This window comes from Homarus americanus, unplaced genomic scaffold, assembly GCF_018991925.1.
Source record: "Homarus americanus isolate GMGI-L3 unplaced genomic scaffold, GMGI_Hamer_2.0 scaffold49667, whole genome shotgun sequence".
NCBI lineage: Eukaryota > Metazoa > Arthropoda > Malacostraca > Decapoda > Nephropidae > Homarus > Homarus americanus.
This window is the reverse complement of record NW_024738608.1, coordinates 2064747-2089490: the sequence shown is the minus strand read 5'-3', so window position 1 is coordinate 2089490 and position 24744 is coordinate 2064747. Positions and strand designations below refer to the sequence as shown.

General features: G+C 41.9%; 1 protein-coding gene across 3 annotated transcripts in view; it reads left to right on the top strand.

Annotated features, from left to right (window-relative positions):
- The window catches only part of LOC121874099, a 59267-nt gene that overhangs the window by 28417 nt on the left and 6106 nt on the right, over positions 1-24744 (top strand). For 2 of the 3 annotated variants that reach the window (XM_042378018.1, XM_042378020.1), the window contains exons 2-4: positions 6901-6998; positions 16255-16343; positions 21336-21500. In XM_042378018.1, coding sequence (XP_042233952.1) covers positions 6901-6998; positions 16255-16343; positions 21336-21500 — 352 coding nt within the window. The remainder of the gene's footprint in view (positions 1-6900; positions 6999-16254; positions 16344-21335; positions 21501-24744) is intronic. The other variant, XM_042378019.1, reaches the window with a different exon arrangement.

The following is a 24744-nucleotide window of genomic DNA, read 5'->3' as shown; positions in this document are numbered from 1 at the left end:
GTCTGCAGAATCATCGGCAAGGCTGGGTCAAACGTGGCGAGGACAGGTGGACTAGACAGGGCCTGTTTCACTTGCTGGAAGGCCTTGTCGTGGTCGGGGGTCCACAGGAATGTCCTCTTAGGGCTCATCAGGGGGCGAAGTGGTTGGGCAGCTGTGGAGATGTCCGGCGAAAACTCTGCTAACTGGTTGACGAGACCGATGAAGGACCTCAAGTCGGTGAGGTTAGCAGGGGTGGGAAAATCCGTGATGGCGCGGACCTTTTCCGTGTCAGCTGTGATACCGTTCCCTGAGAGGGTGTACCCACAAAAGTCCACTGAAGAGCTGGCCAGAACAAACTTGTCGGCATTTAGGGTGATGCCGTGTTTCCGGAACCTGTTGAGTACCTCGTAGATACGGCAGAGGTGATCCATGTAATCCTCATCGTATACGAGTATGTCGTCGACCACTTTCACGCAGTTTGCCAGAGCTTGTAGAGCCATATCACCTCGAAGACAGAAAGCGTCTCCTGTAGCGGCGAATTCCATGGGGCCACGGCAATAACTGTAACGTCTATGCGGGGTAATGAAAGTTGTAAGTGGTCGGTCTTCTTCGGCAAGCTCTATCTGCCAGTATCCACACAGGGCGTCCATCGTCGTGAAGAAGCGCGCCTTCGGGTTCACACTGCGTATAGCTGCAAAGGGCGTGGGAGAAGGGTGCGCAGGACGAGACACCTGGCTGTTGAGCTTGGAGAGGTCAGTGGTGATCCGAACACCACCTTTGGGTTTTGCGACGACTACCATAGGGTGACATCATGGAGACGGGTCATCGCTGGCTGGTGCAATAATTTCTTGGGCGACCATGGAGTCCAGCTCGTTTTTGACCGCCTCGCGGAAGGCCAGGGGGACCAGTCGAGGGGTGTAAATAGCGAAGGGCTTCGCGTCGTCCCTCAAGTGGATCCTCATGGGGGGACTTACCATCTTCTTGAGAGGCTTGGATTCCAGAGCGGACTTGGTAACCAGAACGTCGCTGAATTCCTTCAGGAAGTACTTCCGAGCATCCGAAGGAGAGGTGTCAGTGGCAAGAGGCAGGGGTAGGGCGGCAGCAGGGTCGTTGCTGCTCCCTTCTTGTACCCTGTTGGCGTGTTTTACCTCGAGAATAGGTTTGGGGAAGCCCTGGGAGATGATGGCCAACTCTTGACAATGTCTGTAGGACAGCAAAGGAGTCGGGACACCATTATGCACATCAATCCAGGCTTGACACGACCTGTTGCCAAAGGTGACTTGTGCTTGGAGTGAACCTAGGGCTGGGGCCATCTGTGAACCATCTGCCGTGAAGCAGAGATCCTTGGGGGCGGTCCTAGATCACTTGGAGAGAGCCCCAAGCATTGCAAATGCTGGGGACCGATGACTGTAGCATCAGCGCCGGTGTCGGGCAACATCCGAAGACGGGATGACACACTGCCGTAGGTCACGATGACACTGATGTACTGGGGGACTTTGGTCCTGGTACGCGAGGGGGGGGGCACACATTCCTAATATGGCTCGAGCGTTGTCCAGGGTCGTCATGCTTCTGATTGGAAGACTGTGGGCGGCCCTCACTGGTGGAAGGGCGCTGAAGCTTCCGCCGACGCTGTCCCTTGGGTTTGTTGGTAGGGCAACACTTGTCATAGTGGCCCAGACGACCGCACACATTGCACTGGACGTACTTAGCTGGGCACCGTACTGTGAGTGACCAGTGGCCCTTACGGTCACAACTGTTGCATGTAGACTTAGCAGCTGGACACACCTGTGTTCCGTGCTGCTTACCACAGTTGTTACAAAATGAACCGGGCGTGGACGTGGTGGGCGAAGGCGTTGAAGTAGACTTCTTGTCCTTCTTGTACCGGGACACAGCACGTACAACTGTAGGGGGAGCTCGGATGGCAGAGGTGGCACACCTGGCAGCCTCATAGGAGCGACATATCGTCAACACATCCTTGAGAGAAGAGGAAGAGTCGAGGGAGGTGAGGCGTTGGACAAGTTCCTCGTCCTTAACACCCATCAGGATCACCAGCTTCAACTGGGTCTCCTCGCACTGCCGGTGGTTACCTGGACATATATCTACCTTTATCTACCTCTTCCGAGGCTCTCTTGAGTCGTGCATAAAAGGCGTCAAAAGTCTCACCCTCCATCTGTCTGCATCTAAACAATTCCCTCCTGCGCAGAGCTTCATTCCACTGCCGTTGTAGAATGTCCAGTACCTCCTCTACAGACAACGAAGAGGTCGGAGGTACCTGCAACGAATGTTCTACGACACGCTGAGTTTCCAAGGACAGGCACATACGCAGCTGGATGAGTTGTTTAGGCTGTGACAAACTCTGGAGATCCACCATTGTAGCATAATCAGTCCACCGTCGCCGCCATTCACGAAAAGTCTGGAAATTCACATCAGGCTTCAAGATGGGCGGTGTTTGAGCAGCTGCTTTAGGTGGGGCTGGTGGGCGTGAAGTAAGCATTGATGAGGTATCTGAACCAGTCAGTACCGAGGCAGTGTGAGAGCCAGGGGCTTGGTTAAAATTGAGGCGAGATATCAAAGCTTCAAACCGTGCACTGTCTTCCAATCTCCGTTGGTGGTCTCTCTCTGCTTCTGCTTGTCTTCTTTCTTCATACTCCACACGTCTGTTAGCTTCATCCTCGCACCTTTCATCCCGCATGAACTTCATTAAAGCAATTATCTCTGGAGACAACGCTGAATATCGAGGTGAAGGGCTGCGCGATGTGGTGGGAGCTGGAGCGTCATGGTCAGCCTGGTCATCCATCTCTGTAGAGCTGTCATCCGACTGACTCATCCGGGCGTTGCCTCCACGACTGCGTAAGGCACGAGACATAATTACTTAATCTGTGTACTGTGTCTTAAATCAGTGTTGACCGGTCAGCCCGTCGTATCAACAAGATCTCAGACAAAAAATTAATTAAATGCACAGATAAGTAGATTATATATATAAAATATATATAGAGGAATGGCCGCAGTCAGTGTGTTAGTACGTGTGTGTGTGTGTGTGTGTCCCGGGCAGTGAGAGCAGTCTCGCCATGAGGGGCCTCGAGCTGTGAGGGGGTGTGGAGACGATGACTCACATCAGTTACCCCCTGGACATGGCGAGAGGAGGATGAGAAAAACTTTACTCCTTAGAAATTCCCAGAGCATGCCTTTTACCTTGGGAATCCTTTAGAACAAGGTAACACATTTATGGCACTAAACACTTCACAGAAAATCACTGTCACTGACACTGCTCAAAGTTGCTATAAATTCTTGGAGGAGACGGCCATTAGCGGTGGTTGACACAGAGTAGGAGTCCATAAGCCGGTCTTGCCACAAACTTTACACTGTTACTTGTATAATTATCCAGTAAAATCGGTCCACTGCGCCATGTTCGGGTTCTGGGTATTAAGTTCTATCAACAGGAGCGAACACAAACACCTGGATAGTTTTCGTAGGTTCTATTTACTGGATAAGAGATATGTACACAAGGGGAGTAGCGCTCCTTACTCTGTCTGCTGGTCAGCTGCTCTCTAGGCGACGTATGGGAAGTGATACATTAACAGCTTCCATATGTCGCCAGGCACATTAATTAGGCATGTGGGACATTGATAAATACATTGCCACACGCTATTAGCTTGGCTAAAAAAATAATGTATATAAGTGGAGCACATACATAAAATATATACATAATATAAATACAGCATACAGAATATACATACAGTGAACAGCACTGTTCTTGGCACAGTATTGTAGTATGGTGGTCAACACCTTTTTTAGTACTGTAGTATGGTGGTCAACAATGTTCTTGGTACAGTATTGTAGTATGGTTTTCAACAGTGTTCTTGGTACAGTATTGTAATATGGTGTTCTACACTGTTCTTGGTACAGTATTGTAGTATGGTGGTCAGCACTGTTCTTGGTTCAGTATTGTAGTATGGTGGACAACACTGTTCTTGGCACAGTATTGTAGTATGGTGGGCAACACTGTTTTTAGTACTGTAGTATAGTATGGTGGTCAACACTGTTCTTGGTATATTATTGTTGTATGGTGGGCAACACTGTTCTTGGTACAGTATTGTAGTATGGTGAGCAACACTGTTCATGGTACAGTATTGTAGTATGGTGAGCAACACTGTTCTTGGTACAGTATTGTAGTATGGAGAGCAACACTGTTCTTGGTACAGTATTGTAGTATGGTGGACAACACTGTTCTTGGTACAGTGTTGTCGTATGGTGAGCAACAATGTTCTTGGTGCAGTATTATAGTATGGTGGGTAACACTGTTCTTGGTACAGTATTATAGTATGGTGGTCAACACTGTTCTTGGTATAGTATTGTAGTATGATGGGCAACACTGTTCTTGGTACAGTACTGTAGTATGGTAGACAACACTGTTCTTGGTACAGTATTGTATTATGGTTGGCAACACTGTTCTTGGTACAGTATTGTAGTATGGTGGGAAACACTGTTTTTAACACTGTAGTATGGTGGGCAACTCTGTTCTTGGTAGAGTATTGTAGTATGGTGGACAACACTGTTCTCGGTACAGTATTGTAGAATGGTGGTCAAAACTGTTCTTGGTACAGTAGTGTAGTGTGGTGGGCAACACTGTTCTTGGTACAGTATTGCAGTTTGGTGGTTAACACCGTTCTTGGTACAGTATTGTAGTATGGTGGACAACACTGTTTTTGGTACAGTATTGTATTATGGTGGGGAACACTTTTCTTGGTACAGTATTGTAGTATGGTGGGCAACACTGTTCTTGGTACAGTATTGTGGTATGGTGAGCAACACTGTTTTTTATACTGTAGTATGGTGGGCAACTCTGTTCTTGGTACAGTATTGTAGTATGGTGGACAACACTGTTCTTGGCACAGTATTGTAGTATGGTGGTCAACACTGTTCTTGGTACAGTATTGTAGTATGGTGGACAACACTGTTTTTGGTACTGAAGTATGGTGGTCAACACTGTTCATGGTACAGTATTGTAGTATGGTGGACAACACTGTTCTTGGTAAAGTATTGTAGTAGCCTATATAGTGGTCAAAACCTTTCTTGGTACAGTATTGTAGTACGGTGGACAACACTGTTCTTGGCACAGTATTGTAGTTTGGTGGTCAACACCTTTTTTAGTACTGTAGTATGGTGGTCAACAATGTTCTTGGTACAGTATTGTAGTATGGTTTTCAACAGTTTTTGGTATGGTATTGTAGTATGGTGGACAACACTGTTCTTGGTACAGTATTGTAGTATGGTTTTCAACAGTTTTTGGTATGGTATTGTAGTATGGTGTTCTACACTCTTCTTGGTACAGTATTGTAGTATGGTGGTCAGCACTGTTCTTGGTTCAGTATTGTAGTACTGTGGTCAACATTGTTCTTAATACCGTAGTGTGGCGGTCAACACTGTTTTTAGTATTGTAGTATGGTGGGCAACACTGTTCTGGGTACAGTATTGTAGTATGGTTTTCAAGAGTGTTCTTGGCACAGTATTGTAGTATGGTGGTCAACACTGTTTTTAGTACTGTAGTATGGTGGTCAACACTGTTCTTGGTACAGTATTGGAGAATGGTTTTCAACAGTGTTCTTGGTACAGTATTGTAATATGGTGGTCAGCACTGTTCTTGGTTCAGTATTGTAGTACTGTGGTCAACATTGTTCTTAGTACCGTAGTATGGTGGTCAACACTGTTTCTATTACTGTAGTATGGTGGGCAACACTGTTCTGGGTACAGTATTGTAGTATGGTGGACATCACTGTTCTTGGTACAGTGTTGTAGTATGGTGGGCAACACTGTTCTTGGTACAGTATTGTAGTATGGTGGTCAAAACTGTTCTTGGTACAGTATTGTAGTGTGGTGGGCAACTCTGTTCTTGGTACAGTGTTGTAGTATGGTGGTCAAAACTGTTCTTGGTACAGTATTGGCGTATGGTGGTCAACACTGTTCTTGGTACAGTATTGTAGTGTGGTGGTCAACACTGTTTTTAGTACTGAAGTATGGTGGTCAACACTGTTTTTAGTACTGTAGTATGGTGGTCAACACTGTTCTTGGAACAGTATTGTAGTATGGTGGTGAACAGTGTTCTTTGTATTGTAGTATGGTGGGCAACACTGTTCTTTGTATTGTAGTATGGTGGGCAACACTGTTCTTTGTATTGTAGTATGGTGGCCAACACTGTTCTTTGTATTGTAGTATGGTGGGCAACACTGTTCTTTGTATTGTAATATGGTGGGCAACACTGTTCTTTGTATTGTAGTATGGTGGGCAACACTGTTCTTTGTATTGTAGTATGGTGGGCAATACTGTTCTTGGCACATTATTGTATTATGGTGGGCAACACTGTTCTTGGTTCAGTATTGTAGTATGGTGGGCAACACTATTCTTGGCACTGTATTGTAGTATGGTGGGCAACAGTTTTCTTTGTATTGCAGTATGGTGGGCAACACTGTTGTTGGTACATTAATGTAATATGATTGGCAACACTGTATAGGATTGTAGTATGGTGGGCAAAACTGTTCCTATTATTGCAGTATGGTTTTCAACAGTTCTTGGTTCAGTATTGTATTATGGTGGGCTACACTGTTCTTGGTACAGTATTGTAGTATGGTGGTCAAAACTATTCTTGGTACAGTATTTTAGTATGGTGGTCAACACTGTTCTTGGTAGAGTATTGTAGTATGGTGGTCAACACTGTTTTTATTACTGTAGTATGGTGGGCAACACTGTTCTTGGTACAGTATTGTAGTATGGTGGTCAAAACTGATCTTGGTACAGTATTGTAGTATGGTGGTCAAAACTGTTCTTGGTAAATTATTGTAGTATGGTGACTCTCCGTGTCGTTTCTGGCTCTCCATGGGGTTGGATGTCTCTGAGGGAATATTCCAACAGGTGATTCTTTTGCAGTTCGCCGAGATCTTCGGGTTCTGGAGGCGGCATCCTGGAGGCGGTAAGGCAAGAGGTGGGTGGTGTACTGCGGCCTCCAGATGGACCTTATTACAATGGTAAGTGTAGTTGTAGAGATCCAAGTTCTTCAGATACCCAGACGATATGGCACTGAAAAAAAAAATGAGGCCCACATTGGATATAAAGTGTTTTTGATATTTTGTGTTATTTGCAGTGTAAGGGCGCGATTTCCTTACTTCGTATTTTATCTTTCAGATTTATCCTTTTCTGTTATTATTCTTCAATACTATTACATTCTTTATATTCTTGCTTATGTTATTATATAAGTAGCTCTTATATTTGTCTGCTTATATTTTCCATGTCAAAGTTCTTTTCTTTTCTTCATTTCTTTTCATATATAATATTATATTTTCTTGTAAGAGCGGGGGCTGCTACTACTTACTGCTGAGCCACCGAGGCCACCATTTGTAAGAGCGCGCACCACAAGCTGCCACCCTGTAAGGGCTTGGCACTCTTACAATAACTTACGTAATATTCTGACCTGGTAGCGTGACGTGAGAGGAAGGCTCATGGGTCCATGTAATTATAGTATCGAGTATTAGGGAAAGAACAACGGTGAATACTATAGGTGAATCATAGACCCACATACAAATACACTGTTTATTGAACACAAAAATGGTTACAGAAAAGACGTTGTATGCACCCAAAATAGGAACTCCTGGTACCATGTCCTCAGGCTCAATTTACTTGCATCACTACCGGTGTACACACACCAAAACACACATAAACTCTTACAGCACCTTAGTACCAATAAAACCAGTGGCACCTGCCAGTACAACACTCAATACCCCAGGGGCAATACTCCAGCGGCAGCCATGGGAGTCTCATCACCAAGTGACACCTTCCAACAAACTCCGATAATTCCGGTGGACTAACACCGCCACACCAACAGCTCCACCGAGTTATGTACTTTACTCATCCACCAATGATGGGGCTTGACGATCCGGGTTCACCATGGGGGCATGGCGTCAGGGGAATCCACTACCACCTGTGGGGCCCATAGGTGGCAGTGGAGCCTCTGACAGTCTGGGTTCACGGGGATACCCGACTCCACTGGACCTCAGACATCTCCTGAGACTAGTGGGTGCGTCATCCATGCTACAGACACGGCCCAGGCTGCATTAGGGACCTGTTGGTGGGGAGTGTGGAGCTTACTCACGGTTTATAACAAACTCAACGTTTCAAAGGGACATTAAGGACATGAAATACTTCACTCTGTAGTATCTTGCGTTATTTAATGGGAGAATGACAAGCACACGGTCGGTCTGGCTGGGCGTTTATTCTGTTCTTGGTTACAACGTGCCTAACACATTTCGTGTTTACACAAGCCTAAACACTTTCTGACTTTGGTAAGAAGTAACATAATATATAATATATATATTCAATAAAGGCAGCATATAAACATACAGATATATAACACTATTTTTCCCTTTCAAAAGAGAGCATGGCTGCTACAAATCCTAAATAAACAAAACTTACAGAATTACATATGGCAGGAAAGAAGGGAATAGAACACAACAAATATAACTTCCTAACTAAACAGTTTTGAAAGGCCTGTTCACAATTCAGATAATTAGAGGTCTAATTTAATTACAGGTCTCCTAACTCTGTTTGATCTTCTAGGCTATTCACTCCATCAAGTTTTACAGGGGTTTCACTTGCACTCTGTGCATTATCAATGACAGACATATCATAACTACAATCAGTTGACACAGTGAGTGGATGCTGGGAAACGTCACCTTTGACATCATGATGATGATGATCATCTGAAACTGTGTCAAGTTTATCATCATGTCCTGGTGCTACATTCATCTCGTCATGTGCCTGAATGATGTGTTCCACATGAACATATCTCAAAGAGTTACCACATTTCACTAAATATCCTAGATCCACATACCTTGTCAATGACACCAGTTATCCACTTTGCATTTACAGTACCATAACCTTTAGCCATGTTCCTAACTCTCACCCTATCATTTACCTTGAACACTCTTTCACTGGAACTCTTATCATGATACATTTATTGTTGAGCTTGTTTCCTCTCTACAACTTCAAACAGACTTGGCTTAACTAAACTTAATCTTGTTCTCAACTGTCTCTTCACCATTAACTCTGCAGGAGTACATCCTGTCACACGATGAGGCGTGTCTCTGTATCTGAGTAAGAAATTTGCTAGTCTGTGTTTCATTGATTTTCCTACAGTTCCTTGAATTACCTGCTTGGAAAGTGCTTCCTTTACAATTCTAACTGATCTCTCAGCTGCACCATTAGAGGCAGGATGGTAGGGTGGGGTCAGTACATGCTTTACACCGTTGAATCTCATGAAGTTTTTAAACTCTGATGATTGGAATGGAGGACCATTGTCAGAAACTACCTCTTCTGGTATTCCATGTTCGGCAAATATTAATCTTAATTCATCAATGGTGCTACCAGCATTAGTACTTTACATGTGCTTAACATCAATCCACTTTGAATGACAGCTATCAATTAATCCAAGAAATTTGTCTGTTCCCTTATCACAAGTCAATGTGTACTCTTTGGAAGGGACGGGTAGGCCATTTCCAGGTTTTCACAGGTGTGCTGGGTGGCATACTCCTAACATTCTGACAAACAGAGCACTCACGTACCATCATTTCTATTTCACCATCCAGTTTAGGCCACCACACAAAACTTCTGGCCAGTGCTTTCATAACACATATACCTAGATGTTCAAAATGCAGTTTATTAAAAATTTGCACTCTAAAACACTGTGAAATTAACACTCTCATACCCCACAACACACATCCCTGTTCTACTGATAATTGACATCTCCTTAAATGATACGGTTGAAAATTTTAGGATGGACAAATCTCTGGCCATCCATTTAGTGTATACTCCAGGACTCTTCCTAATACAACATCTTTCCTAGTTTCATGAGCAATCATTCTGGAGGTGACTGGAAAATCTTCTGCTATCATGGTTACAGCATAAACCTTAGGCTCTACTCCATCATTTGATCCACTACATGGCAACCTTGACAAAGCATCTGCATTGGAATGATCATCTGAACGTCTGTACTGAATCTCATAGTCATATGCCGACAATATCAAAGCCCATCTCTGCATTCTTGCTGCAGCAAGTGCAGGAACAGGTGATTTAGGACCCAAAATTGCCAAGAGAGGCTTGTGATCAGTTATTAAAACAAAATTCCTCCCTTATAGATACTGGTGAAATTTCTTTACTCCAAATGTGATATTTGGGCATAATTTTTCTCGCTTTGGGGAAGAGTTCTCGAGGCATATGCAATGGGTCTTTCTTCACCGTTATCCATTATGTGACTTATGACAGCACCTAATCCCTAGCCTGATGCATCACAAGCAAGCTTTAGTGTTCTACTGGTATCATAGTGGAACAAAACATCAGTACTAGACAGAGCAGCTTTACAATCTTCAAATGACTTCTGAGTTGCACTGTTCCATTTCCATGGTATCCCTTTCTTTAATAGTTCATGCAGAGGGGCTAAAGCTGATGAAAGTCCACTCAAGAACCTTGAATAATACTGTATCATACCTAGGAAAGCTTTCAATTTACTGACATTTTTTTGGAGCAGGTAAATTTACTATGGCTCCTACTTTATCTTCTACAGGTCTCAGCCCTTCTGCATTCACTTTGTAGCCAAGATAAGTTACTTCTTTAGCTAGGAATGAACATTTGCTCTTGTTGAGCCTGACATTGTGTGCCAACAATCTTTCGAATACTGTGGCTAGGGTTTTGACATGATTTTGGATGTCACTGTCAACAATAAGGACATCATCCTGAAAAAACATAACACATTGGGAAGACCCACAAGAATTTTGTCTATGATGCACTGAAATAACTTTGGTGCACTTTTGACACCATAAGGCAATCTTTTGAACTTATACAATCCTTTATGGGTGTTGATGGTAAGGTACTGTTGACTTTCAGCATCAACAGAGACCTGAGCATGCTTGGGACAAGTCTAACTTAGTGAAAATGGTTCCACCTGTTAGTGCAGCAAACAAATCTTGAGATGTGGGTAAGGGATATTGCTCATCCTCAACAGCTTGATTAATGGTAACTTTATAATCACCACATAGTCTAACAGATTTATCAGCTTTAGGTGCAATTACTATTGGAGCAGCCCAATTGCTCTTGGCGGTTTTCACAATAATTCCCTCACTCACAAGTCTGTCTAATTCCTTCTCAACATCGCCTTTCAGTGCATAAGAAACAGGTCTGGACTTAGCATATATGGGTGTAACATCTTTGTCAATGGTGATATGAGCTTCATAACCCTTTATACCATCCTGTCCCTTTACAAATAAAATCTTGCATTTTTCAAGCAATTTCTCTAGACCTGGAATACTGTTACACATTCTAACACTAGATATCTCCTTCCAGTCCATCTCAAGTTCACACAACCAGTTCTTACCTAACAATGTTGGTCTATTCACATAACTAGCTATAATTAATGGCAACTTTAAATTCTGATTTTTGTACTTTACCTCACACTCTAATTTACCTTCTGTGTTCAAAATCTCTCCAGTTTAAGTTGTCAACTTGACACCTGAGTCTTCTAAAGGCACATGCGCAAATAGTTTCTCATACATATCTTTACTCATTATGGAGAAATCAGCTGCAGTATCGATTTCCATGGTTACAGGTGTGTCATAAATACACAAGTCCACATTATACCTATGTTTAACTTTCTCTTCACGACTGGTGTAAATAGTAAACACATGGGCACTCTCATCATTATTAGATCCAAAATTACTAACACTCTCATGAATACTGTTTTTCATTTCCTTCTCTCCACCTTCAACGGCATATACTCTACCTTTATCACTTCTACAGGCAGGAGCAATATGTCCAATACGTTGACAATTGTAACATTTTGAATTCTTGAACTACAGTGAAAGCTTTCATGTTTCCCTCGGCACCTCTTACATTTTAAAGCAGCATGTGTTCCTTGTTTTGTGGTATACTTATTCCTTTTAGCTACAGTTACTTTACACACTGAGCCATTACTGCTAACTGTTTCACTACCAGCATTGGGAACAAATTCTCTGGTGTTTTTCTCGGCCAATTCCATGCTTGTAGCTATCTGACATGCACTTTCAAAAGTTGAGTTAGTGGTGTTCATTAACTTATTCTGTATTTTTTCATAATCCAGGCCTATTACAAACCCGTCTCTTAGAGCTCGGTTCAAGAACTGTCCAAAGTTACAGTGAATGGATAACTTCTTCAAAGCTACTATATAATTACTTACTGATTCATCTTTACCTCTATCTCTGGTGCCAAATCTGTAGCTTTCAGCGATCTCAAGTGGAGCAGGATCAAAATGTTGCTTCAGAATCTTGGTAATCTGAATCAGTGAGGAGTCCTTGGGTTTGTCTGGAGTAAGCAGATTGACCAGAGTAGAATAAACATTAGCTCCTACCTCTGTCAAAAAGATTGCTTTCCTTTTCTCTTGAACGGCTTTCTTCTTCTGAGCATCACCACCGTCGTCCATTAATTCATTTGCCAGAAAGAAGAAGTCCATTCTCTCACAATATGATGTGAAATCTTCCTTGTCTGCATCACACTCCCCCAATCGTCCGATGTATCCACTGACGCCAGCCAAGGTTGCTCTCTTCACTTAAATTCTCCAGGTTCAGAGTAGCCTTCCCTTCAGTGGTCACTATCCTCTCTTCAAGGACTTCACCAACACTTTGTGAATCCCATCCTCATCGCCAGTGTAGTATCTTGCGTTATTTAATGGGAGAATGACAAGCAGATGGTCGGTTTGGCTGGGCGTTTATTCTCTCTTCGTGGTTACAACGTGCCTAACACATTTCGTGTTTAGACAAGCCTAAACACTTTCTGACTTTGGTAAGAAGTAACATAATACAGTATATAATATATATATTCAATAAAGGCAGCATATAAACATACATACATAATACACTCAAAGCACATTAACTACGTTACTGTAACACTTGCACAATCAAACTATTAATTAGGTCAAATCACTTAAAAATGGCGAATTACAACACGGAGAAGGTGGAATGACCTACCTGTTGGTGGGGAGTGTGGCGCTTACTGATTTGAAAACCAACCGCCGCCTTCCACCCACGCTAAAGTCACAAATTCCACCTACTCAACCATTTCACTGAAAAACGTTACTGTAACACTCTGACGTTTGAAACTGAGACTACGAACTCAGTTTCATTCCCTACTATTTTCTTCACAAACAATGCTCTAACTGCTATCAAAATGCTATCAAAAGCAAGAATTTGATTGATTACAAATGGTTGGATGGCAACAGGTCCCAACACGCAGCACCTTGCTACAACACCCGAGGAGCAGATTGAAAAGGTTCCCTTCAGAATATTAACTAATTCCTCAATTAACCTCCCTGCCACAATTTCACTATGATTATCAGAGTCATAGGTGAAAAAAAAAGGTTTACAGGGTCTCGGTAGCAGAAAGAGTTTACAACTTCGGTCAACAAACATACGACATCTCGATGATGTCATCAAAGAAACAGAGAGAACGGAGGACATTTCCACTGGGAGACTCAGAAGGTTTTGTGGACGTGTAAGCGTAATATGGATCATTAGTTTAACAGGTTAGCCGTCATTACGATCATGACATTCTGAATTTCAATGTCCTTACCTTGCTGAAGTATAATCTGTTTTATTATATTCTAAACCATGGATTAGTCTGGGGAACCATGTCACATTTTTAGTACAACACTTATTATACTTACAAAGGTAGCCTGCCACCACCCAGACTTTTATTAGAATATAACATATCTCGAGGAATGGTTAGGTAATGTGTTAGCGAGTATAGGCACGTGAGTTACTAATATTATTTTCTGAGAACCAATGTGTGAAAGGAATAGAATGGTGATACTCGTAGTTTACTAATTTTATATTTATTAACACAGGGAGTGAATAAGATGTTAATTAAGTTCACTCAGACAAGACTGGACCACCTAGGTCGGACTTTACCTTGAATAGTAAAATAGATCATTTCTTGATTATAACATTACTCTCAGGGTATTACTTCATGATCAATACAGATAAATATATAACACACTTGACAAACTCCACAATTAGAACAACATCAAACACATCCTGTCAGTTCGGAAGGAACAACATGGCACTTTAACTCTTATTCAGTGGTAGTACACCTGGGAGGAACACTCGACTCCTACAATCAACAGTAACCAACATCCATGGGTTCAATACTTAACCTGGGATACTATATTTCTGCTAGTCATCCCCAACCATGGATACCAATACTGCTCAATTCATATACCCAAGATCAATGGGCCGGACAAGAGTGCGTCCATGAGGGAAGAGAGTTGTTTACTGTACCCAGCTGAGCCGAGGCTCGAGGGCAAGGAAGCGCCTGGGGGCTAGACTCTCTCCGCACGGCGTTCTCTGGGTAATCTTGTCATTGGACTCCAATCTCGCCATGTTAAAGACGTCCTTCAAGAACCATCTTGCCCATAGGCGGCTATCGAACCTCAGTAGTGCTGCCAACACAAACAGTGCCTGGAGATGCGTTGAGGAAGAGTCACGAATGTGAATGTCTAACTTCAACAAAACATACGTCTGGCAACGATACAGATGATATTTACGTTACTCGACTTATTTGGCACAAGAGTATTTCACTATATTAAAACATGAACACTGATATTCACAAAATCGACTAAGTTAAACTGACTTTACATGACGGCGGGAAACAATTGTTCACATACCTGGAGATGCGTTGAGGAAGAGTCACGAATGTATGATTTTTCCTCGTGCATCTGTATAAATGTGAGCCTGGGGCACTTCTGGCCCACATATACCTACCAGAAAGACTAATCTCACCAACAACAGACCTTCTATACAAATTGATCGCTATACCTCTAGCTGTGACCGTCCGTGTCACAGATCAGGCTAATTTCCTACGTCTATTTTTATAATCTAATCAGAGATTGAGTTTGTCATGAAATAGGTGAAATGGAGTTACATACGCACTAACAACTCTACTGGCCAGAAACTGCAAACCACAGCCAGGGAGTTTCTTCCGGCGACCAGCCGTTAGGTCTTTTACTTTTTACTTTTATCCTCTTCGCCACTGATCGGCTTGTTAGCCGCTTGGGCGATCGGTCACGTCTCTGTCACGCACTGTTGGCAAATACTGGGCATGCACCGGCTCCTGAATGTACCTGAACCCGCTCCAGTGTTGGTCAAGTCTTCTCTTGAAAGAGCTCACACTCGGTGCCGTCACAACACTCTCTGGTAGATTGTTCCAAGAGTTTACAACCCTCACTCCGAAAAAGTTTGCCCTCACGGTTTTCTGGACTTGTGGCTTCTTCAATCTTGAGCTGTGACCCCTTGTGGGGCGAGCGTCTTGGAGATTTTGAGTTTGACAGGATCTTTTCAGTAGATTAATGGCTTTCTAAAATAGAAAACTGACACTAACTAAACTACAATCATCAGATTCCCTGATGTTTGGGCAACAAAATAATCTAACTACAGTAACACTCGGAAATTCATGGTTATCCCTCAGGATAATATGAGGCTATGCCATTCAGACTGACAAACTCGACACTCACTCACTTGACAAGTTTTACAAACAATAAGGAAAGTTGAAGATTTCAACATCACTCACAATGGATCTTGAATGTTCCAACTGTAAACAGACTTATCTAAGTTGCCTCACCAATTGCAACCACAGTTGCAATTACAAATTCTGTTATTACTAAGGAATAATGAAGTCTCGGGTGCATTCTGAGATTGAGAGAAAACGGAGGACTCAGGCGTCCTGAAACCGATGAGAAAACGGATTCCTCAGATGGGGAACACAAATAAAGAAAGCATAGCTACATGTTTTGTGGGCTATTGAGCGTAATATGAATCGTCTGATTTTACGTTAACTGACGTGTATGACCATGGTCATTACAGCAGTTGATATTCACATATGGGGTCTATGTACATTATGTATGAAATTTTACCCAGTAAGATACAAGTACATCTTGGTTACTTGTCTTAAATCTCAGGGTCTGGTGAGAGGTTATATTTCTATGCTGTATCGACTTTCAGAATGTGATTTTAATAAACTTGTATGTTTAGCGAAGATAAGTATCAAAGTAGCATTTTTAGGACACGCTTGGCCATCCTAGTGCTGTATTTGTGCTTATGCTTAATACCTTGTACAGAGTTAATAAGATGGAAGTGGACCAGTGTGTGTGTGTGTGTGTGTGTGTGTGTGTGTGTGTGTGTGTGTGTAACTTTAATAATTTCTACCTTGCAGATGCGAAGATGTGTTTCACTCCAGCGCTAGAGAGTATAGAGGAGTTCTTCACCTATATCAGGACCCCTACAGCACATTGTCGAACCTCTGTGAGTTTGTATGTTTTGTCAGATGAGGGTGGCTGTTTGTATTTCGCAACTATTTGCTTTGTTTTGTGTATAAATTTGGACTGTGAAGGGAATTCATATTCATTCATATATTTATGGAGCACAAACAAATACTGTACTGTACTTAATGTTATTTTTGTTTATATTTTAACCAGAATAAGGTAGTGATGCCTTAAAGCTAAATAAAGGATATTAATGCATCTAAAAAGCTACCAACAAAGTCAACTACAGTCAACAAAATGCTCAGACTGCTTCAAACTCGAACACATGAACCATCACAAAGTTACATCAAAATAGCTCAGTTGCAGACCATCTCTTACTCTATTATAATTTCATGATAAGCTCAGATACCCAGCTCAAAGACTTCATTATTGTCAAGCATCCTGACCTTCTGAAGAGGCTGCTTCAAGAGCCATCATGAAATAGTAGGTGATATTTTCTCAATACCATACTGTTATATCTTGCAAACATAGGACAGCAATTGTGAGAATATATTTGAACACTGAGCTTATGTTCCTAACCGGATGATGAACTTTTTGATAAGAGAATGAGATAGTAATACTGTGAGCCATTGCTTCCCATGGTAATATGGATATAACATACACAACAACTCATTATGCGTCTTTAAAATGAACTCTTAGAATACTCTCACAGCTAAAATTATTTAAGTATATATTTAATTTAGTATTTCACTACCCACTAGCCTTTCAGGTGGTTGGTGTATTCTTTCTTACTGTACTTTGTTATTGAAAAATGAAAGTGGGTCCCATAAGCATGACTGCCTGTTAGGGACAGTATGGATACAGTACACTGTATATTAAGCATTCACGGTTTTATGCCAAGATGCTCTTGCTTGACAACTCCTCAAAGTGATGAATGTTTAAACTAAAATTCTGGAGCAGGGTGGCAATATCGATGATATATGTCTGGATTCTGCCAAGGCTATCGACAGTGTACACCGTGAAAGGCGGAGAATTAAACTGGATGGATGCGGGATTTGGGGAAGTGCCCTAGTGTGGTTCACAGCCTTTTTTCATGACCGCAAGCAATGTGTGGTGATTAATTGCATGAAATCACCATGTGTACCCGTAGCAAGTGGGGTACCACACGGGAGGTGTACTGGGCTCGTTGTTGTTTGTTTCTTTCATAAATGAAATGCCAGAAGCTACCCACTCCTCAATGCAAATGTTTGCTGATGATAATTTATTCAGGGAAATCAAGAACCAAACAGACTGAGAAGAACTACAGAAAGATCTCTGAGAGCTTCAAAAGTGGTCATAGAAATGGCTGTTAAGATTCAAAGTCACGAAGGGTAAGAGGATGCACCAAGGTCGTACAAACGAGACGTAGAAACTGCATTAACAGAGATCGAATGTGAAAAATGTCTGGGTGTGTATGTTGACAACGAACTGAAATTTTCAGGCCACTGTGGAAAAAAAAAGGTGAATCAAGCAACTAAACGAGTTGGTCTTATAAAGTCATTCAGATATTTAGATAGTCTGTCCCTCATAATGCTCTTCAAACAGAGAGGTGCTTCCCCGTCTGGAGTACTGTCACCCAGTCTGGTCCCCGAGATATGCTAGGAACTAACAGTTGAGTGAAAATGTCCAAAGGAAGACCACCAGACTGTTGCCTGCATACGACACCTCTGTTACCTAGAGAGATTAGAACGCCTGCAATTGCCTAGCTTATACTATAGACGGGCGAGGGGTGACCTAATTGAAGTTTATAAACATCTCAAAGGGTACTACTCTGTCAAGTGTCCATACCTGGAGTTGGCAAATGACTGCACCACAAAGGGTCACAGCTCAAGGCTGATGAAGCCACAGGATCAGAAAATTGTGAGTGCAAACTCTTTGGAGTGAGAATTGTGAAATCTGGGAACAATCTACCAGAAAGTGTTGTAATAGCAATAAGTGTGAGTTCTTTCAAGACCAAACCGACCATCATTGGTGCAGGTACAGATACACTCAGACGCCAGAACTGTACATGCCCAGTACCATAATTTATATCAGTGCATAACAGAGACCTGAGAGGATAAAAGAAAAGATAAAAGATGGCTGGTATTGCACTCGACTGCATTCACTTCCATATTTTGTAAACTTAAGGTGGACTGGGAATATCTGGAGATCGAACCACCAACCCCTGGAACAGGAGATGAATGCTGTATCTACTCAAGCACCAAACTCCTCTAGGGACATTAATTGACACTAATTACTGTACTGTACTTGAATTTGAACATTTTAAGCCTAACTCCTTAATCAGCAAGTCAAGAAGAGCCTTCGTCTGAAAATTAAACAAAATCTATTCTTTGACCATTGTGATAAAATGGAAGGTAATAGGGTCAGGCGGTTTTAAGGGTAAAAAGACTATACTCATGGAAAAACTTATAACATGATTTAAAATATACAGGCATAGGCTATATCAGTACTGATCATTAAATTACTAGACTCTAGACCAGGTGTATCCAGGTGACAAAATTCCCCAAGCAAAGGACCCTCGACAGCTTTGTTGGATATCCTTGGTCAAGTTATCTCACTGTTTACCTGCACTGTCTCAGCACAGAGTAAACTGTATACAGGGTATTCCCACGGCCTACATGCACTGTGTACTGTATCTACATTGTCTATATTCATGCTGCACTACATACCTGCATAGTTTATACACAAGTTTAACCAATTGTAAACCTGAATTTATTTTTTTTTTTTATCCACTTCACCGGTGATCGGCTCGTTAGCCGCTTGGGCGATCGGTCACGTCTCTGTTACGCAATGTTGGCAAGTATTGGGCATGCACCGGCTCCTGGATATACCGGAACCTGCTTCAGTGTTGGTCAAGTCTGGTCTTGAAAGAGCTCACACTCGGTGCCGTCACAACACTTTCTGGCAGATTGTTCCAAGAGTTCACAATTCTCACTCCGAAAAAGTTTGCCCTCACAGTTTTCTGGACCTGCGGCTTGTGGGGCGAGCGTCCGCCAGCTCCAGGTAAGGACACTCGACTGAGTAGTGCCCCTTGAGATGCTTATACACCTCATTTAGGTCGCCCCTTGCCTGTCTGTAGTATAGGCTAGGCAAGTTCAGGCGCTCCAATCTCTCAGGGTAGTTGAGGTGCCGAAGTGCAGGCACCAGTCTGGTGGCCCTCCTTTGAACATTTTCAATCAACTGACAGTCCCTAGCATATCTCGGGGACCAGGCGTGGTGAGAGTACTCCAGATGGGGAAGCACTTCACTCTTGAAGATCATTACGAGGGACACACCTTCTAGATATCTGAACGACCTTCTTTTAAGACCTAATACAAAGTCACTGAATAAATATTATTAGCCCCTCACATTACCCTAGTTCTTATTCTTAAGTATCTTGGAGCATCAAGAAAATCTAAAAGTGGACCTTGAGAAGCTACTGTACTTATAAGGCCAAGTGTTTTTAAAAGCATTTAATAAGAATTTCCTAGCTTACTATATGTGTTGGAAAGCTAGAAATCACCAAGGCTAGTAAAATGACAAGTAGCAGAGATAACAAGCAAGGCACATTTTCTGGGACCCAATGCAATATAATATTATTGTATAGTCAATGTCATATTGTTCACATTGTCCTTTAATTTTCCTCATGGTACTGTTAGATACTGCTCTTATTACAGATACTAGTCTAACGGTATTACAAAAACTGGTGAAGAATTTGGGTTAAGAGTTAATGCTGTAAAACTGAAAATAAGGTGATTTCTAAATTGGAAATAAATTATAAATTAAGAATTGTGGGAGGGAACAGAGAACTTAACCAAGTGGAAAGTTTGTGGATTTGGGAGGTAACATTTTATGTGATAGTAGATGTGTGTAACAAATCAAAACAAGAGTAAGTCAAGCAAAAACAGCATTTAATAATCTAAAAGACCTAATAAAGAGGGACGTTAACTTCAATTTGAGAAAAAGGATGCTGAAAGGTTATAAGAACACAAGAAAATAAGGAGTCTGCAATAGGCCGGTTGGCCTGTGCATGGCAGCTCCTGTCGAGAGTTACTACCACTCTCTATCATCCATGAATCTATCCAGCCTCCTTTTGAAACTTTCCAGCGTTCCAGCACTTACTACAAAGTTGCTAAGCTTGTTCCACTCGTCCACCACCCTATTTTGTAAACCAGTTCCTTCCTATCTCCCTCCTAAACCTAAACTTATCCAACTAAAATCCGTTGTTCCGAGTCCTACCCTGCTCGGATATTATAAGAACTTTATCTATATCCCCTTTATTGATTCCTTTCACCTACTTAAATACTTCTATCATATCTCCCCGCACTCTTCGTCTTTCTAGGGAATGCAAGTTAGGTTTCTTTAACCTATCCTGATATGGAAGGTTTCTAAGTCCCGGAATCATTTTCGTCATTCTTCGCTGCACCGACTCCAGTGAATTGATATCCATTCTATAATAAGGGCACCAGAACTGAACCGCATAATCGAGGTGCGGCCTGACTCGAGCAAGATATAGTTGCAATAAGACCTCTGCACTCTTATTACTTAAACTTCTAGATATAAAACCCAATACTCTGTTTGCCTTATTTCGAACATTAACGCACTGTTTTCTAGGCCGTAGGTCAGGGCTTACAAGTACACCTAGGTCTCTTTCACAAGTCGACTTCTCTAGGTTGATATTGACAGTATTTGTTCTTCCAATATTAAGTACGCTGCTCTTGCTGATGTTGAATTTCATTAGCCATTTTTCAGACCACCCCTGCAGTTTACTTAAATCCTCCTGTAATGCATTTGCATCCTGCCCTGAACTAATCTGCCGTCTTATTTTGGTGTCATCCGCAAACTTGCTTATGTCACTGCTGATCCCAGTATCTAGATCGTTTATGTAGATTATGAACATGAGTGGGCCCAGTACTGACCCCTTACTAAGTTGATGTGATACAAACTGAACAGGTGTAAGGAACAGTTAGTGACTGAGGCCAGGGTTTATTGAGGAGTTGTTTATGTTCTACAGGCAAGACTCGGGGGAGTGAAGACCCGCCAAGGGGTGTACAACCTCAAGTGGGTGTGTCTGGACTCAAAGTACCACATCAAGAGGGACTCCTGCCTGGTCTTCTCCTTTGGTATGGACTCCAATGGGGAGTTTGAGAATGACATTATGCGACTTGTTGGCTGTAAGGTGAAGACTTCTTAATACACGAGATAAAATAATGTGTGTCTAGAATTATGTAGCAGATGAAAGTTATAAATCCTTTAAGTTGTAAATAATATGTTAGCCTATGAATATTTAAAGTGGATTAATGGTTGAAAATAGTATACTGTACAGAATGTGGTTAAGAGGAATGTGACAAGGAAGTGATACTAATTGGTGGGTTGGGGAACTGTAGTACAATACCGTACATTATCATATATCATCAATGTTTCTTAGTTTTTATGTAAAGGTTTATATAAAAAATGAGAAAACTATACTAACAAGAATTTTCATAAATGTATCTAGTGAAGTTAATGTAACATGTTAAGTCATGTTAGCTGTTGTATCTTTCTGACAAAACTTCTTATTCGTATCCTGCTGAAGTCTTGAATGTGACCTTGAACTTGTGCTTTTCCTACCTTGTAACACATTTGTTGGGGATATAACAGTTGTCGTATACAAGACGCCTTATTCTGTTTATTTACTTATGCCATGAATGAATTGTGTCTGGTCCATGTGTTTAGCTGCAGATGAGTCTGACTCTGAACTTTTAGCTGTTTTTATATTTTGTACTCTCTTTTGTTACGTCCAACGTGGGATAGGACTACCCTTAACAACCAATTACTAAATGAGCTTTATGCCCCTGCCAGACGTACTGTAAATGAGTATGTATTTTATATATATATATATATATATATATATATATATATATATATATATATATATATATATATATATATATATTTTATATTTTTATATTTTTCCAGACTTTTATTACATTGTTTTGTTTTTGTGTATGAATAGTTATAATATTAAAGTCGGTAACACTGTAATAACATTAACAATGAGACGTTATGTCAAGTACCATGTTTGGGTCAGACAGCAACCCATAAAAGCCGAGGGTGTCAGAGCCGGCTAGGAGTTCAGACCTAAGCTTGGGTAACCTCCGGACCTATACACTGGCCTGTGTTGTCAGTTGACTTCTGTCTTCGATCGATCGGGTAATGTACACTCAGAAACCATAATCTCTAGCCCACCTGGGTTGGTACTGGAGGTTAGAACAGTGTCTTTTCTGGACGGGGGCCCACACTAACTATCACGAGGCAACACACGCACGAACACACACAGTCATAGTACGGCTGTATAGATGACATTATGTATAAATATTGTATATGGCATTTTATACTCTGCATTATCTTCACTATATATGAACACGAAGAAAAAATACCATAGGTTGTAGTTACGAAAGTATGAATGGAAATAACACTTCCAAACCACCCAGTGACCCCACACAACATGTGTGTGTGTGTGCCAGACCACGATGCTTCCCATCATTTGCATAACTATATGAAAAATCGTGTTTAATTTAACTACATATTTCAAAAACCTTAAATTACATGTGGTTCAGTCACTCCTCATTTGACACACTTATAGTGTAATACTTTGACCATCCCACCTGGGCACATGGAGGCCCACGGTAACTCTCACGGGGCAACATATGCACGAACACACAAGTTATGATATGAACCCTTCCAGGCTTCACTATCATTATCATGTTATGTTCATCGTGCTCTGTATCTTGGTAACTAGTCATAGTATCAATACATAACAGTGTTATTAGTATAATATTGTAACTTTTACCCTTCAGTTATTGTTGCAAATCATGGACAGGAAGGATACATAAATTGTAATATCAAGTGTATGGTTCGCTCAAAGCCACCAAGTCAGACAACGCGTCACACAAAGTTACACTGTGTGTGTGTGTGTTCTGTAACATTAAGCTTCATCCTTAGTAGGTAAGATGTTTCGTAAAGAGGTTTCTCCTATTCGTCATTGTGAGCATCGTCCCAGAGCACATTGTTTCCATCAAAACCATGGTTTACCCTTATTTCCCTTCTTCCGTATAACTATATCAATATGGGTAAGTGCTTGCTTTTCATTTCTTTATTTACCAAAATAATGTGGATCAGTTACTCGTTATTTAACACATACATCCACTTAGAGCATCAAGATTGTTTTGTAGGCATGACTATTGGTTAATTGAAACCCCAAAAATATTTTTCACATTTATTATGTATAAACATTGTAAATATATATCTGTGATTATTGTGGTATATAACATAAATTTAATGTCTGGACAGATTCCCAAGAGTTATGCATATTAATGCATAGATTTTGTAAGCATATTTATGTGAAGTAACGTAAAACCACATAGTAAAATACCTGGACAAATTCCCGAGTTAGGAAACGAAGTCTATGTGGCCCCAACGAGGTTACACCAGAGTTAACTCCCCCGCCACCCCCTACAAGGCACCGTCGTGGGCGGAGATTTAATTCTTGACCACAGGTTAATACCGTGTCCAACCTCCATCTGCTGTTATAACTTCATGCAATCTGGTGGGCATGGAATCTACCAGATTGCTGCAGATGCTCGGCCTCCTCCTTATTCCCTCCCACACATTATGTGCGTGTCTCCTCACTGCCTCACTCGTTTTCTCCTCAACATCCCATTCAACAACCATATGCGCCCATAGATTTTCTATTGGATTACAATCGGCTTCTTTAGGGGGGCCAGTCCAAATGAATAATCTGCGAATGCGCCTCAAACCAACGCTTGACTGCCTGACTTGTATGTATTGGACTGCGGTCTTGCACCATACATATAGGCTGTGTGTCTGGGATGGCATATGAGTTGCTGGGAGGATGGTTAGCAGTCCTGTTGAACTGGCAGGTAGACAAAATAGAAAACTCACAGCCAAACTGTAAGAAAACCCATGGACAATGAGACATTAGTAAAATATACTAGGTCATTTTAGCACGTGCACACGCATTATATACAGACCTATTGGTCCTTGCGAGGCTGTTTGGTTATGCTATGCTAACTAGTTTGCTAGGGTGAGGGAAAGTATATATATATGTTATCGCCGCTGGCTTCAGCTACAGTGCTGGCGTGTGATGCCATTAAATCTTTCGACCTGTGACCTCGCCAGATGTAGAAGTGTTTACAGACAAGTCCTGGTTCTGCTGAGTGGACTGTCTTAGACTGGTGGCGGTCGCTGCCCGCCCCTCCATGAGACAGATCGCCCTCTCTAGTGATGCTGTGAAGACCAGCCTTCTGTCCGAGAATTTGTGCTGGGACGATTTACGCAATACTGTTTTCTCTTGGAACACCATACTGATCTGCATTGACCCGCACTTGTAAGTACAGCCTAAGTGATGACATACCCCTCGG